At 41.0% G+C, this 13,830-nt stretch overlaps 3 protein-coding genes across 6 annotated transcripts in view; 2 read left to right on the top strand and 1 right to left on the bottom strand.

Moving 5' to 3' along the window:
• The first annotated feature begins 1,312 nt into the window (after nt 1-1,312).
• Nucleotides 1,313-2,171, top strand: LOC137956543 (probable calcium-binding protein CML36). Its single transcript, XM_068804082.1, has one exon. It carries the CDS (start codon nt 1,453-1,455, stop codon nt 2,053-2,055), a length of 603 nt encoding a protein of 200 aa, XP_068660183.1. The 5' UTR covers nt 1,313-1,452; the 3' UTR covers nt 2,056-2,171.
• A 1,290-nt stretch (nt 2,172-3,461) lies between these two features.
• Nucleotides 3,462-5,382, top strand: LOC137956773 (zerumbone synthase). 2 transcript variants are annotated; one of them, XM_068804394.1, is made up of 2 exons: nt 3,462-3,557; nt 4,130-5,382. In XM_068804394.1, exons 1-2 carry the CDS (start codon nt 3,538-3,540, stop codon nt 4,926-4,928), a joined length of 819 nt encoding a protein of 272 aa, XP_068660495.1. In that variant the 5' UTR covers nt 3,462-3,537; the 3' UTR covers nt 4,929-5,382. The 2 variants fall into 2 exon arrangements, with proteins under 2 accessions (XP_068660495.1, XP_068660496.1); XM_068804395.1 differs by having other exon boundaries at nt 3,467-3,557; nt 3,632-5,382.
• Nucleotides 5,383-5,528: 146 nt separating this feature from the next.
• LOC137956772 (DDT domain-containing protein PTM-like) overlaps nt 5,529-13,830 on the bottom strand; it is a 39,578-nt gene continuing 31,276 nt past the window's right edge. Inside the window, exons 8-10 of one of the 3 annotated variants that reach the window (XR_011113266.1) lie at nt 8,477-8,965; nt 6,747-7,707; nt 5,529-5,982 (exon numbers count right to left, since the gene is read on the bottom strand). Coding sequence is in view for 1 of the 3 variants with exons in the window: in XM_068804393.1 (XP_068660494.1) it covers nt 7,364-7,707; nt 8,477-8,965 (833 nt within the window). In the remaining 2 variants the exon portion in view is untranslated. Of the gene's footprint in view, nt 5,983-6,028; nt 6,244-6,732; nt 7,708-8,476; nt 8,966-13,830 lie in introns of those variants that run through there. The other 2 variants (XR_011113267.1, XM_068804393.1) reach the window with 2 other exon arrangements.

The following is a 13,830-nucleotide window of genomic DNA, read 5'->3' as shown; positions in this document are numbered from 1 at the left end:
CGATTATCACGGAGAGCAGCCTCATCCATTGACGGCGCGATTAAACTTGAAACGGAAGAGCGCGTAGCAACCGCGTATCTTGTCACTGTCCAACTGCTTTCTTCTTCCTTCATATTATTATGTAACTCGCCGGTGGCATGGCGAAAATTCCACCCAATACTTGGAAGGGACAAAAAAAAAGCTCGATCTTCTTGTTTCTTCGGAACGATCGACCTAGAATTTTGGAGGATGAGAAAGAAAAACAGTATTTCCAGATTTGAAAAGCAGAGCAATGCGACGGTTACTGATGAGATGTTTCTCTCCGTCTCTGCTTTTCCTATTCACAAACAGGACATTCGCGTACGTGCTGCTCTCAAACACTAACAATTCGCAGTTGAACAGATCCATGCACGACCAAGTATCAGAATCCTCCAATGGCGGCTGAATGGTTTCGAAATTGTCGATTTTGGACCGAGTCGCAGTAATCAATTATTAACATAAAAGCTTGAATGCTGTAAATCATAAAAGTGATAAAAATTACGTCCAACTTCTGGGAAGAAACGTCAACAAAAGAAGGCTAAACCTCCTCCTCCTTCCACGAACTACCTTCCTGCTTAATCGAATTCGACATTTATCTGATACGTCAAGTTCTTGAAACCCGATACGCATTCAAGGTCGCATGGAAATCTAGACTTTACGCGAGCTCTCGATCATCAACAGATAACCAGTCTCAATTATTTTGTTCATACCATGTTCAAAAACAAAACGATAGATGAGCCTACAAAGCTGATTTTATACAACGATTATCAAGGTAAAACTTTGAAAGGCAGCCATTAAAGTCCAGCTTCACCCTGTTGAAGCAACCTTTTAAATCTCTAACTGGGCTGTTAAGTCAAATTAAGAAGCAAAAATATTGAAAAGTCTGAGATCAAGTCTGGTGTTTACTGTAGAAGGGATTATCTTTAATGAACTCAAACTTAAAATAATAAGAAATGGGAAAGGATTTAGAGCTAGAACTGTTTAAAGGATTACGATGATGGTGATGATGATAATAGTAATAACAGCAACATTAAGAAGAGATAAATAGTGTTTGGTTTCATCCATTCATCTCCGATAGATTTCCGTGAATGGAAAGTATGGTAAAGTTGTTGAAAACGAAGAAAAAGAAACAGATGGTCAGAAGAATTGAGAGAGGAAGGCAGAAGAGAGGAGTCCTTTTCTGTCAGACCTGTAATCCTTACTCCTTCAAGGAACCTAATGCACGACAAAAACAACGAAAGACGAAAACCCTGAAACGCTATTTCAATTCATTAAATCCCACCCACGAAGCTTCCGAGAAGCTCACTCTCCACTACCCAATGCCTCCACCATTTAACGTCCCCTTCCTCCCTTCACTTTCCTCCCACCCGCCTCCCTCTTCCCTCTTTCTTCCAATTTCATCCTTCTGCTCCATCTTTTTACAGCCATACAGCCATGAAACTCACTCTCAGGCCCCTCTTCCGATCTTCTTCCAAGAAAAAAAACCGTTCTGTTTCGCGCTCCGATCCGCCGTCTTTTGGCTCCGGGTCGTCCACTTCCTCCTCCTCTTCCGATCTGAAGGAGACCCCTAAGAGCGTGCTCCAACCGAACTGGTGCGATTTCGATTCACGATTGGACGAGGTCGTGGAGATTTTTAAACTGATCGACAGGGACGGCGACGGTAAGATCTCCCGGCTGGAGGTAGAGCACGTGTTCCGGAGATTGGGCGTGGAGGCGCCCACGGAGGAGGAATTGTCGGTGATCCTTGCAGAAGCCGATCGAGACGGTGACGGATGCATCAGTCTCGAGGAGTTCGGCGCGCTGAGCTCCGCTCTTGGTCCGGCCGCCGGTGACGAGCTCCGTGATGCGTTCGATTACTTCGACGCCGACCGCGACGGAAAGATCTCGGCGGAGGAGCTGTTTGGGGTTTTGACTACGATTGGGGACGAGAGGTGCACGCTGGAGGATTGCCGGCGAATGATAGTGGGAGTGGACACAGACGGCGATGGGTTCGTTTGTTTTCAGGATTTTGCAAAAATGATGGAGAAGCAGGGGTGAAGGATTGGAAATCTGTGTGTAATTATCATGCGGATGGTGGGTTTTTTGCTGTACAATAATGAAGTCATTACATATCAGAAGAACCAAACATGAACAACGAAAACAAATTAAGACCATCTTCTTCCCTTTCGCAAATATCTCGGCTAACCTCCTAAGAATTTTTTCTACTTCTTCCGGTTGATTTTTATATCTGAGCCTTGTCTCTTGAGAATGAATGTCTCTGCTCTCTATTCAAAAGAAAATTTCTGTGGTTTCCAATACTAATAACTGTGTAACCTGTAAACTGTGTTACATTAATGGCGGTAGCTTTAGTGCTTCTGAATCACGGCGTTGCCGACAACCCTGTAGGCAGCACTGTTCGTTGAACCACTGATAATCGCAGATTTGAGAGCATCGATCAACTGGTGCTTCAAAGAATCATCACTCATATGGAAAGAATCAAACAGATATGACAGGCACTGTGGTCAAAAACGACTCCCAACTTTTCTTCTCCGACAAATGCAACCAATCAAACCTGCCGCCACTTGCAGAGATTGACGTCGACTTGTGTGTACCCAAGTGGGTAATCCTCCGCGCAAGAGGGTAGGGTTCGTTGTCCATTGAGTTTCATAGTGGGTAAGTGATTGTTTATCTACGAAACCAGTATTTTTTCGGTCTCTATCAGTGATTCGATGTCCATTGATTTCAGGAATTCGTAGAGGGAAAGGGAGAGAGATTCACCCTCTGCTCTTTCTCCTGCTAGACATTGTATGGTTTTCTTCATCTCTGCCTGACCAGTTCCCTGAGAGCTTATGAATTACGGTAAAATCAATAGCTATTTCACATCATGCACCAGGGATTTTCGAAGCTACACTTCAATCTTAAGCAGGAGATGGCAGTAAGATTGGTTCCCTTGATGAGATGAACTAATCGTAATTAAGACCTAAGGGTGATAGCTCTCTCTCTCTCCTAAGGGTCTTTCCCTTATTAACAGAAGGGGGGAGGGGTACCTTTATATTGATTAAGCCATCTCAGTGGGTCGGTGGCTAACCCAAAAACACCAGTGCAGTTTGTATTGTATTTAATATTAAGCAGCGTGCTTTAAGAAAAAAAAAACAACAAACGTAAGTGCAGCCGACAGGGACGATGCTTTTCGTTCATTTCTTGGCGTCTGCAGAATACATGAGGTCCTCAGGAGCCCATTGGAATTTCATAAACGTAGGACAACGCGCATGGAGTCGAAATGGTTATTTTAAGCGATCTAAGTAATTTCTCCTGGGTTATCTCTCGCTAAAACTTTTATTCCCCTTACCTGCCTCTCGAATCAGCAGAAGGCGACAGAAAATTTTGAACTCCACGTTGCGTATAGAATACTATCCTTAAAAAGGTGTCTGTCTCGAACCAACTCACTCTTCTTTTCTCACACTTTACCTTTCATTTGCTTTGAGGGAGTTTCGTCGAAGGAAGAGTATTTGCAGGAGCAAACTGCATAGGGAGTCGACCATGTCTTCTTGCACGCAGAGGTAAGCATTAAAACCCCCACCCTTCAGAAGCGCTCTCTGACGGTACCATTAAAGAGCTCTTTTTGGTTTTTCAGAAAGCTTCCGACGGATTGGAGACGGGGAGGGTTTGTTTTATTCGGAAAAGCTTGTTTTCTTGTTACTCTTTTGTTTTCGTTTCTGCCTTTCTTCATACGCGAGTACCTGAATCAGTTAGTAGCAGCTGGAATCCTTCTGACAGTTTAACCTTTGGGTGGGAAAGAGAGAAAGCTGCTCCTTGTTCATCGAAGATTTTCCCCATCTTTCATCGTCCACTTTATTCTGTAATTTAGTGCCTTTTTTTAAAAAAAAAAAAAACTGATCCAGGGAGAGTCAACTTGTCTGCAACTTCAGACTCATTTTGGCAAAGCAATTTATAATAAAAAGATTTTACAAATCAAATCTATTGAGATACTTTGTTTTTCCGTTTAATTTATGAACAGGGACGGACCCCTTTTTACATCTGTGCAGTCCAATTCATAGCGATTGAGATTTTTTTTTTTTTAATTTTCAATTTGACATAAAAAATTAATTGCGGTTGCCCGATAACTGGGAAGGTTGGAAGGAAAAGTGGCACTTATAACGGGCGGCGCGACGGGGATAGGCGAGGCCATAGCGAGGCGCTTCCGCGGCCATGGCGCAAAGGTGTGCATCGTGGACGTGGAGGACGAGATGGGTCATCAAGTATGCGAGTCGCTCGGCGGCGAACCGGACGCCTGCTACAACCACTGCGACGTCACCGTCGAAGAGGATGTGATTCGGGCGGTAGACCTGGTGGTGGAGAAATATGGCCACCTCGACATCATGGTCAACAACGCAGGTATCAGCGGTGTTCCGGAGGCGGACATCCGGAACGTAGACATGGGGGAATTCCAGCGAGTGTTCGACATCAACGTCAAGGGGGTGTTCATGGGGATGAAGCAGGCGGCGCGGGTGATGATTCCTAGGGGAAAGGGGTCGATCGTGTCGCTGGGAAGCGTAGCTAGCGTAATGGGGGGGATGGGGCCGCACGCGTACACGGGGTCGAAACACGCAGTGGTGGGGCTGACGAAGGGGGTGGCGGCGGAGCTGGGGAAGCATGGGATTCGGGTGAACAGCGTGTCACCGTATGCGGTGCCGACGCCGTTGTCGGTGCGACACTTACCGGCGGAGGAGAGGGGAGAAGACGCGCTGCAGGGGTTCATGGCATTCGTAAGGAAGCAAGCGAACCTGGAGGGAGTGAACTTAACGGTGGACGACGTGGCGGAAGCGGTGGTGTACTTGGCGAGCGAGGAGGCGAGGTACATCAGTGGGCACAATTTGGTGGTGGATGGCGGCGTCACTTGTGTCAACCACACGTTACGAGTCTTCAGATGAACTCCGGCACCCTCAAGAAAGCCAGCCCCCCCAACGTAGGGCTTCTTTCTACCTCCTGTTAAGAGCCGAGTTTCAATCCCAAAACAGCTCTTTGGGTTGAGTGCCCATCCGTCACTGAACTGAACCACTTCATCTGAATTTAGGTTTTTTCTACTTTCGGGTTCACTTGGTCTAAAAGCTCTATCTCGGTCCTTCTCTTTAAAAAGCTTCGATTCCAACAGTGGAATTGGCAAAAGTTTGGAAACCTCCATCAATGGCTGGATAGTTTACAAGTCTTTTACTCCAATCAGCACAGAATTCACAATTCCTGTCTGTTCATGAAGAAGAACTCATGCAGGGTAAAGTCTTTACCTCGTCTATTGAATTCCTCCCATGAAATCCTGAAATATCAGTTCTTGGGCACAATGATATTCTATTGGATGAGTTGAATTTTCAAAATTAAAATCTTTTCATAGCTTTTGTTGCTGAAGAAGGCACCCCCCAAGGCAGTGTGTGTGAATGTGTTGACATTGTCAGTTCGGCTTTACACAGGATGGATCTGCCAACCATTTGATGTCTCACCAATATCTAGCTCAATCTGATTACCTAACGGACGGAAGAAAAACCAAGCAATGCATAAAAGTTACCTAAGAAGCAGAAAGGTAGTAAAATGAGCTTGTTATAAACACAATTCAACCACCCTTTTTGAGTAAACATAACGGTGACTTTGACTGGGTAGAACCTAAATACCAAATAAAATCTGTGTGAGTTCTTCGACATCAATCTGCATGAACTATGTGCCCTATCTATGCCATGCATTAGATAAATATTCTTGATGGTGTGAACTTGGATATTGATACCGTTCTTGAATGTCAGGCATTCATATCCTCAAATAATCATGCCATGAACGTACAAAAGACCTCACAACCATAAGGGCATTTGTAACTAAGAAAACCATATCCAACTTTCCCAATTTATCTTTAACAGATACAGATAAGATACAGAGAATACCAGAAATTTGGGTGGAAACAAATTGGACAGTTCTGCAACCTTAGAGCAACAACTGCAAGAACCACTGCAAGAACAATAGAAATTAGAAACAGATTTGTCCTTTAATTCAATGCATAAGCAAAAAGTCAGTTCATTGCTGGCAATGAAAATAAATAACATTCGGTCCAATAAAAAGAATCAATTTTATTACGAATTCTGGTAAGAATATACAAGAAAGATGAAAACATAGATAACTCTATTTTCTTTCTAAAAGGCCAAAAAAAGAAAAAAAGAAAAAAAGAAAAAAAAGGAATTTGGAATATAGAATCAGTTGTTCAGTGCAGACCTGTACAAAAAGGAACGAAGTACATCAATATGGATTTGTTGCAACAAGGGAAGTAAATCACCAAAGCAATGTTGGAAGTACTGGTTTGATGTTATATATCCTCTGGCTGGAGTGTCTTAGTTTTAAGAACTAGAAAAGTTCAATTGAGCATGCAAGTGCACCTAATGCTACAAGTTCAGCTACAGCTCCAAGACCTAAAGTGGCATTTACAAGGCACCAAGATTTGCAGTGGGAAATGTTATAGAGACACTCTGATGATATTAGTTAATGGATGTTTCAGTAAGCTAACAAGGCACCAAGATTCACACTGGGAAATGTTATAGGGACACTGGGATGAAATTAGTTAATGGCTGTTTCAAGAAAACTAAGGAAGAAACAGATTTTCCTTAGATTTGCATTGGGAAAATATTATAGGGACACTGTGATGATAAGTCTATGGATGTTCAAGAAAGCTAAGGAAGAAACAGACAGTGTCAAGACAGACTGGAATAAGTTGTACTGACCTGGTTTGGTTACCATATAATAGAGCAATTGCCGTCTCCAGAATCCTCAATTAGACTAACTTGTCAGATAATGGCTTGAATCATTAAAAAAACTCAAATACTTGCTTTGCGGTAGCAACATGTGTGCCTCAAGAAAATCCAAAAATATAAAACTAAAAACATAAGAATGTGTAAGTTAGAATAACCAGCCAGGTGCAGCTTCCTCACAGAGATCCAAGGCCCTTCCATGAAGTTAAGAGAACCAATAAATGATCCACAGTCTTTCCTGTTGCTTCACACATGTGATTCAAGAAGCCAGATCTGCTCCAAAACCTTGCTTTTCCTCAAACAGCAAATCATATTCCAGATGGAAAAGAAATATCCTCTGGTACCATGGAAGATGGTTCCACCCTTGAAAACCATGAAATTGCCTCTTAATTTTTCATCATAGAGATAAAAAAATAAATGTCAAATCCTGGTGTAGCAGAATGTTACTACCCCTTCTCAGTATCCACATCATATAAAATACTTGTCTCTGTGGAAGTGTCATCCACTCTGCTCGAAGCTGCTCCCATTTGGCCACCAGTGTCTCCCTCAGAGTTGTGAGAAAGATAAACTGGTTCAAAGAATTAATGTGATCAAACTATACAAGACTCCAATTTCTCTTCAAGTTTCTCAAAATCCAGAATTTGACGAGAATCTGCAATTGGGTCTAAGCAATTCATTTGCTCCACATACTGATTAGAGGGAAGAACTTGTACTTCAAGTAGTTCATTTGTAAGTTTATCATTTGACTGACCCATAACATGGCTAGATCCTTCATCTTTACTTCTTTCTTCACATGACTGGACCCCTTCTATTGTTACCATTTTTGACAGGGGACAGGTGGGCCCTCTCCTTGCACAGCAAGTGTGACAACTGAATCCAATAATGTTGTCAATGTTGTGAGCTGCAACGCCAAATGCATCTGCATGAAACCAACCTGCATATAAGATGAAAGCAGTGAAAGGATCAAATTAATATGACAGCTCCATAAATTACCATAAAGTTTGCAAGAAAAAGTTTGTGGAACTTTACAGTTGCTAAATATGAAACTCAAGTAAAGAATGTACATAACTTTAACTAAATATTTAATAATATTTTATAGTTTAATAGTTTCACTAAGTTTTCATGATTCTCCATTACACAGAGATTTTAGATTAATTAGCACCTAAAGGTGCCACAGAAAGCAAGATGAATATTGATCATTAAATGGCAAAATTTGTAAATATAGGACTACATGTCCCTTGACTTTGATGCCACTGATCAGTAATTCAGCTGATAAGTTGCCCTAGTTAGTGGTTTGCCTCAACTCTCAATAGCCATATGGGAGGCAGAGTGGGCTGAGGGCTCTGCCTGTAATGTGCGATCTTGGGGCCAAGCCTGACTGGTAAGGTGTTGTCAGTGTTTGTAACGAAAAGTCAGGAACTTTGTTTGAAACAGGTTTCTCGTAAAAACAAAGACAAGCTATAGCATTCTAAACACTTCTGTGTCTTCTTTAGCCCCTCTACAGATGCTAGCCACTTTGCAAGTGGCATCAAATTTTAATATCAATGTGATGGTGGATAAGCCTCATAGAATGATGAACATGATTTCACAGGTGGTAAACTAAAAATCCGTCAATATTTACATTTACATTAGTTGTTTTGCTTGCAAAGAGGGAAAAAAAGGAAACAAGATGTTTACAAAGAAAAACTGAGGAACAGACATACCTTCACAGTTTTCACAGGCAATATAGATCAATCGTGAATCATAACCTTCATGACAAAGAGAACAGATGGGTTCCAGAGAGGTCTTCATTGCTAGCTGTCCAAATGGCAAGAGAACCTTTCCTTCCCTAAAGCAGAACCCATTTTCATTATTTGACTTTCTCCCCCAGTGAATCCCATTGAGCCAGTATGGATGAGCAGTTTGTGTTCTCTTTCCTTTATGCCAAGTAATCCATTGCATAGTATCCTTAGATACTTCATTTTTGGGTTTAATTTTGTTACTGCTTTGAGGTTTGTTGGCACGTTTTCTACGACCCAGCTTTTTACCTTTCACTCTCTTAGAAATTCTTTTCATCGGTGATCTTTGATTAACTATCCGGGTCCTGGTTTTGGTCTTGACATGTTTCTTCTTCTGGCAATTGAAGCATGTGTATGTATATTTGGCAGTAATAATGCTTTTTGATGCTTTGATATGCATTCTGTGAAAAAAACCTGAAATTCCAGCAAGGAGCCAAATCAGAAGGCCTACAATTAGTACTGTGTGAAGACTGAGGTGAAGATATAACTTAATAAGAAATAAGAAACTAACTTTCTCTTCTTATAAAACCTAATTTTACACAAGGGCCTCTTATCTTGATAGAATATGCCTTTAATTTTATCATCAGAATCCAGTTGATGCTTTGCCGTCAAAATTACAAACACAAAAGTAAATGTAAACATAACAAGAGTTTCCTAGTAATCATGTAACATAAATACCCCAATTTAGACAAGACAAAGATCTGTTGATTAATCTTCTCAAATATGTCCCTTAAATAAAGAACATAGTGTGACTGTTCTAGTCTGAATCATTTTTGCTAGCCCTTTACAGAGAAAAAGAGCAGACTCACTAACTCATTAACTTGCTGCACAAGCTCCAAACTAGGTAGGTTTTAAACCTGGTATCACCAGAGAAGTTTGGCTTTAGCTTGTCCAAGGAGGAAGTGTGATATCGTGAAAGTCAATAATTTGTCCATCCACGCTCCCCCTACTCACAGTTTTTCTATGAAAGTTTTTCGAAATTCAAGAACTCTATAAAGATGTTGTTGGTATTTGGTCTCATGTACATAGGTTAGCAAATAGTGCTGCTGATTCTCTACCTAGAGAGAGGGTTACCCTCCAATCCTTCATTGTAAGGGGTCCCCTCCTTGATGTTCCTGTTTAGCCTTCGGGCTTTTTAATGAAGTGTGCCCTTTTCTCCAAAAAATAAAAGGAAAGATGTGACAAAGAGAGTTGGTACTCATCAGTTATTGTGAAGTACTAACAAAAAGGCATGGATGTTTATCACTTTAAATTCGTACTATCTGTTTACTCTTCTAGCCTACCACTTCTCTGTGAGTGCCCAGCCAATGTAAAAAGCTAGAGTCATGATCTTCTCCAATATGCTCAAATTCTGAACATGGTGAATTCCTGGATCATTTTTTGCCAGCCCTTTCAGTGAAACATAGCCAATTAATAAGACTCATTAACTTGGTGTCTTGGCTCCAAGACTTGGTAAATTTGACCCAGTATCGCCATTGATGTTCGACTCTATCTTGGTCCAAGTAGGAAAATCCTAGACTAAGCCCTCAGTGGTAATGAGCTGCTCCTCAAAAGTGAAGTGGAGAAACTTCTAATGAAATTACTTGGCAATTTAAACCCAAAATGGGCTTCAGAGTTACATCGAAGGTGGATAGTGAATTGCCTTTCATCTAGTACCCTCTCTCTCTCTCTTAGTTAATAGTTCCGCCCAAGGATTAAGACAAGGTGATCTTTCCCCAGTAATTCTACCACCCCACCAAACGACCACCATAAAAAAAGTCATATATGCCATTTTCATGATGGGTTTGCACAATGGTTGGCAACTTACTTGCCCAAATCCCAATTTCTACCACTTACGTTTTTGTGAAAGTACTCCTAGTTAGGCACTCAATATGCTCATATGACAGCCCTATGGCCTCTATGAGTTGAGAGGAGGTTTAACTTGCCCAAAGCTTCCACCAATAACAATCATATCCCCAGAGATAGGACACTACCAACTTGCTTCCACCATTGAATATAGAGAGACACCATCCCTCATCCCACCTTTACTTTCCCTGGTTCACTATGGGACCCACAAAATTCCTCCAAAAGAAATGTACTGAGTGCACATTCCTAATTATTCCTTCTTCAGCACATGATTAACCTTTCAAGAATCCTAACTTTGAGCTATCGAGAGAAGACTTCTCTAGCAACGCATCAATAGCAGGTTAAGATACAATTTGGTCAAACGGGATGATTTTTTCCTATTACCAATAAATAATTATTTTTTTCAAAAATCATAAATGGGACAATAATTGCCTCCAAAACACTCTGGAGCACATCCAACAAGGACTCTCTTGTCTGGACAATGTTGAAGATTTTAAGTTGTTAGATCTTGACTTAAATTTCACCTTCTATCAATTTCAAACTCTAGAAGAGAGACCTCATAATGATAAATAGTGATGCAACAACTCATCAAACTAAAAATTATGCCCCAAGTAGATTAAGAGAATTTGACAAATCTGCATGATGGATAAGAGGCCTCACTACTAACTATAGAAATCAAGATAACAAAGTGCTTCCATATCCAACCCCTTGGCTTCTAGCCTTTGAAAAGTATTTGCAAGCATCAATCCAAATTCTTTCATGCATGCATTTAATGGACAACCATTATGGGAAAGCACCCTCTTGTTTTCCCCTTTGTTCCCTTTCTCATGCTCTTTTGCATCACCAAACAACCTAGATTTTGGTCATTGCCTCTCCTTCCCTCAACAACACCAACCTCTTAGGCTCATGAACATTACTTCCACTCCATCCCTAATACCCTCTAACTCGGGCCAAGGTGATGATCTCCTCATTTTCAAATGGAATGCTTATTCACTGTCCTCTTATTTTGACCTTGCGAATTGTCACTTATCGTCTCCTCCACTCCACTACACTCCCCAAATTTAAGAAAATTGACTAACCAGTCATTACAAAAAGAAAAAGTTTACATTGATCAACAAAGGGATGCAGCTTGACAATCGCCAATGCAAGTTTCACCAATAACAGTGAGAAACCATATCCTCATCCACCACTCATTTAGCTCTCAAGGGGACTATTTTCAAAGATCGGCTCTCGTACTGCTCCTGGGAGCTCTCCACCGACAAATTTTGACCATCTTATTATCATCTAGTGTGTTTAGGAGAGCAGCAAATCTGATTTTATAGATAGGATCACCGAAAAAGCCATCAACTCAAAAGTTCAAGCATAAACTGGAGAGGCCAAATCCTAGTTTTTATTCTAGGTTGGGGATCACTTCATATCAGATGCACGACCATTTAAATGCTCCCCTTTAAACACTCATTATAGCTCCAAGGATAGATAATTTTGGGTAGATACCCTCTTATCAGCCAAGGTCCATCAAACCTACTCTAACAACATGAAACAAAGCATTCAATTCTCAAGTTTAGAGCGAGTTAAGGGGTGTTTTGGTCTTTTCATACATGTATATGTATTTCCTCTAGACTATATGTCTTGTGGAGTGATAGAATGTATTTCGGTTCGTTTAATTTTGTTAGTTTGCTGGTTTAATTAGTATTTCTGAATAAAAAAGCCTAGAGGTGCAGTTTAGTCATTTCATGTAATTTTCACCTAAAGTAGTTTTATATAAAGAGTTAGGGGTAGAATTCAGACCCCTAAGGAGGTGCTGCCTTGATCGCACCTTTCTTCCTTTCTCCGTTCTCCTATTTTCTCTTTTCCCTTCTTCTCCTTGCATTCGAAACTTCTTGCAGGATTTATCATTAGCAAATTCCTGAAGTATCTCAAAGCCATTACTCAAGACAACTGTAGGATATTTGCTACCATTCAGGTACAAGACTGGAGGATGTCCATGAGTGGACACCACCACATAATGGTCATATCAAATTAAGTTTTGGCATACAACAGGTCGTTGATGACCTGGTCATGCTAGTGGTGGAGCTTTACGGAGCACAGATAGAAGAACCATGTTGATATTTTCTTGACCCTTTTGGCATACGGAAGCCATAACAGATGGTCTAAGAGCACTCCTCCACAGACACACTTTATACAAGTTCTTTTCCTGACTTGATCCAGCTAGTGGTGGAGCTGTCAGAAGCAGAGATGGAAGAACCATGTTGGTCTTTTCTTGACCCTTGTGGCATGCAGATTCCATAATGGATGATTTGAGAACATTCTTCAGCAGACAGACTTTATAGCAGATCTTTTCCTGACCCACTAGGGTGGAGAGCATCACCACTAATCAGGTTACCTAGTCTCTCTCCCCTCACCCCCCTTCTCTTCTCGTGTAGATCCTTCTTCATTTTTTTAAAGAGATAGTAAACATCTGAATCACCATAATATGATGGTCAAACATCCCAAGATAAGGCAATCAGTTGGTTGATTCTCCAACCATCTCAAGTTCTCTTAGCCAGTGGTCCTATCATCCAAATCTCTTAAAATACGCTTTTAGATGGTGGGGCAAAATAACTAGTGTCTACCGCATTTTTTCCATTTATTCTGCACTTGGAAGAACCTAGAAGTATGTTTACATTTCCCTCACATCCAATGTTATATTAGGGTCAAGGTCCATTCCAAAATTAAGTCTTTCCCAACTCATAACTACAAGAATTTTTGTAACTTCAACCTACATAAGATCATTCCCAATAACAATCTCTCACATCCAGGCTTAAAAAAATACACAACAGGCTTGAGGCGACTGAACTATTTCCAATGGAACAAGGGTCTTGCTCTTATACCGTCTCGAAGTTAAGTCTAGGTTAACATCCAATTTATGAAAGAATGTCTGCAACCTAAAGGCAACATACTCAGAAAGTGTTTGTTTTTTCATATTAATAGCAGGACAAAATGTTAGATTCTGGCTTTACAAACGGGAAGGCCCTGATAATCTAGCTTCAGAATTCCTAGATCTTATCAGGCTTGTACTCAATAAAGAAATCACAATGGCTGATTCCAAAACAGTAAATCCTACTGATAGAAGATGCAACCACAATTTATGAAGAGCATTAAATGTGGGGAAGACTAACGGTGTTATTGGATTGCTGCAACTGCTGTACAGTATCTTCATTTGTGGATTAGGTGATGATATTCCTATTTCAGAGTCATAACTCAGCAGGAATGTTTACCAGCTTCATTCTACAAGGCTCAGTGGCTGGTGCAAATCTCGGGATCTTATTCAAAACAACAGTAGCTTGAAAAATATATTGGCCCGAAAAGGAATTCACTTCTTGCAGACAGCAGCAAGAAAAGCTTCTAACTGGTGAAGATTTATCAAAAAGGGGGCAGAAAATTGTCAATTGATT

This window comes from Aristolochia californica, unplaced genomic scaffold (genome assembly GCF_029961685.1).
Source record: "Aristolochia californica isolate CCGP_79_NKW_82.1479 unplaced genomic scaffold, dmAriCali1.0.hap1 SCAF_2, whole genome shotgun sequence".
Classification (NCBI taxonomy): Eukaryota; Viridiplantae; Streptophyta; class Magnoliopsida; order Piperales; family Aristolochiaceae; genus Aristolochia; species Aristolochia californica.
This window is presented reverse-complemented; position numbering and strand designations above follow the sequence as displayed.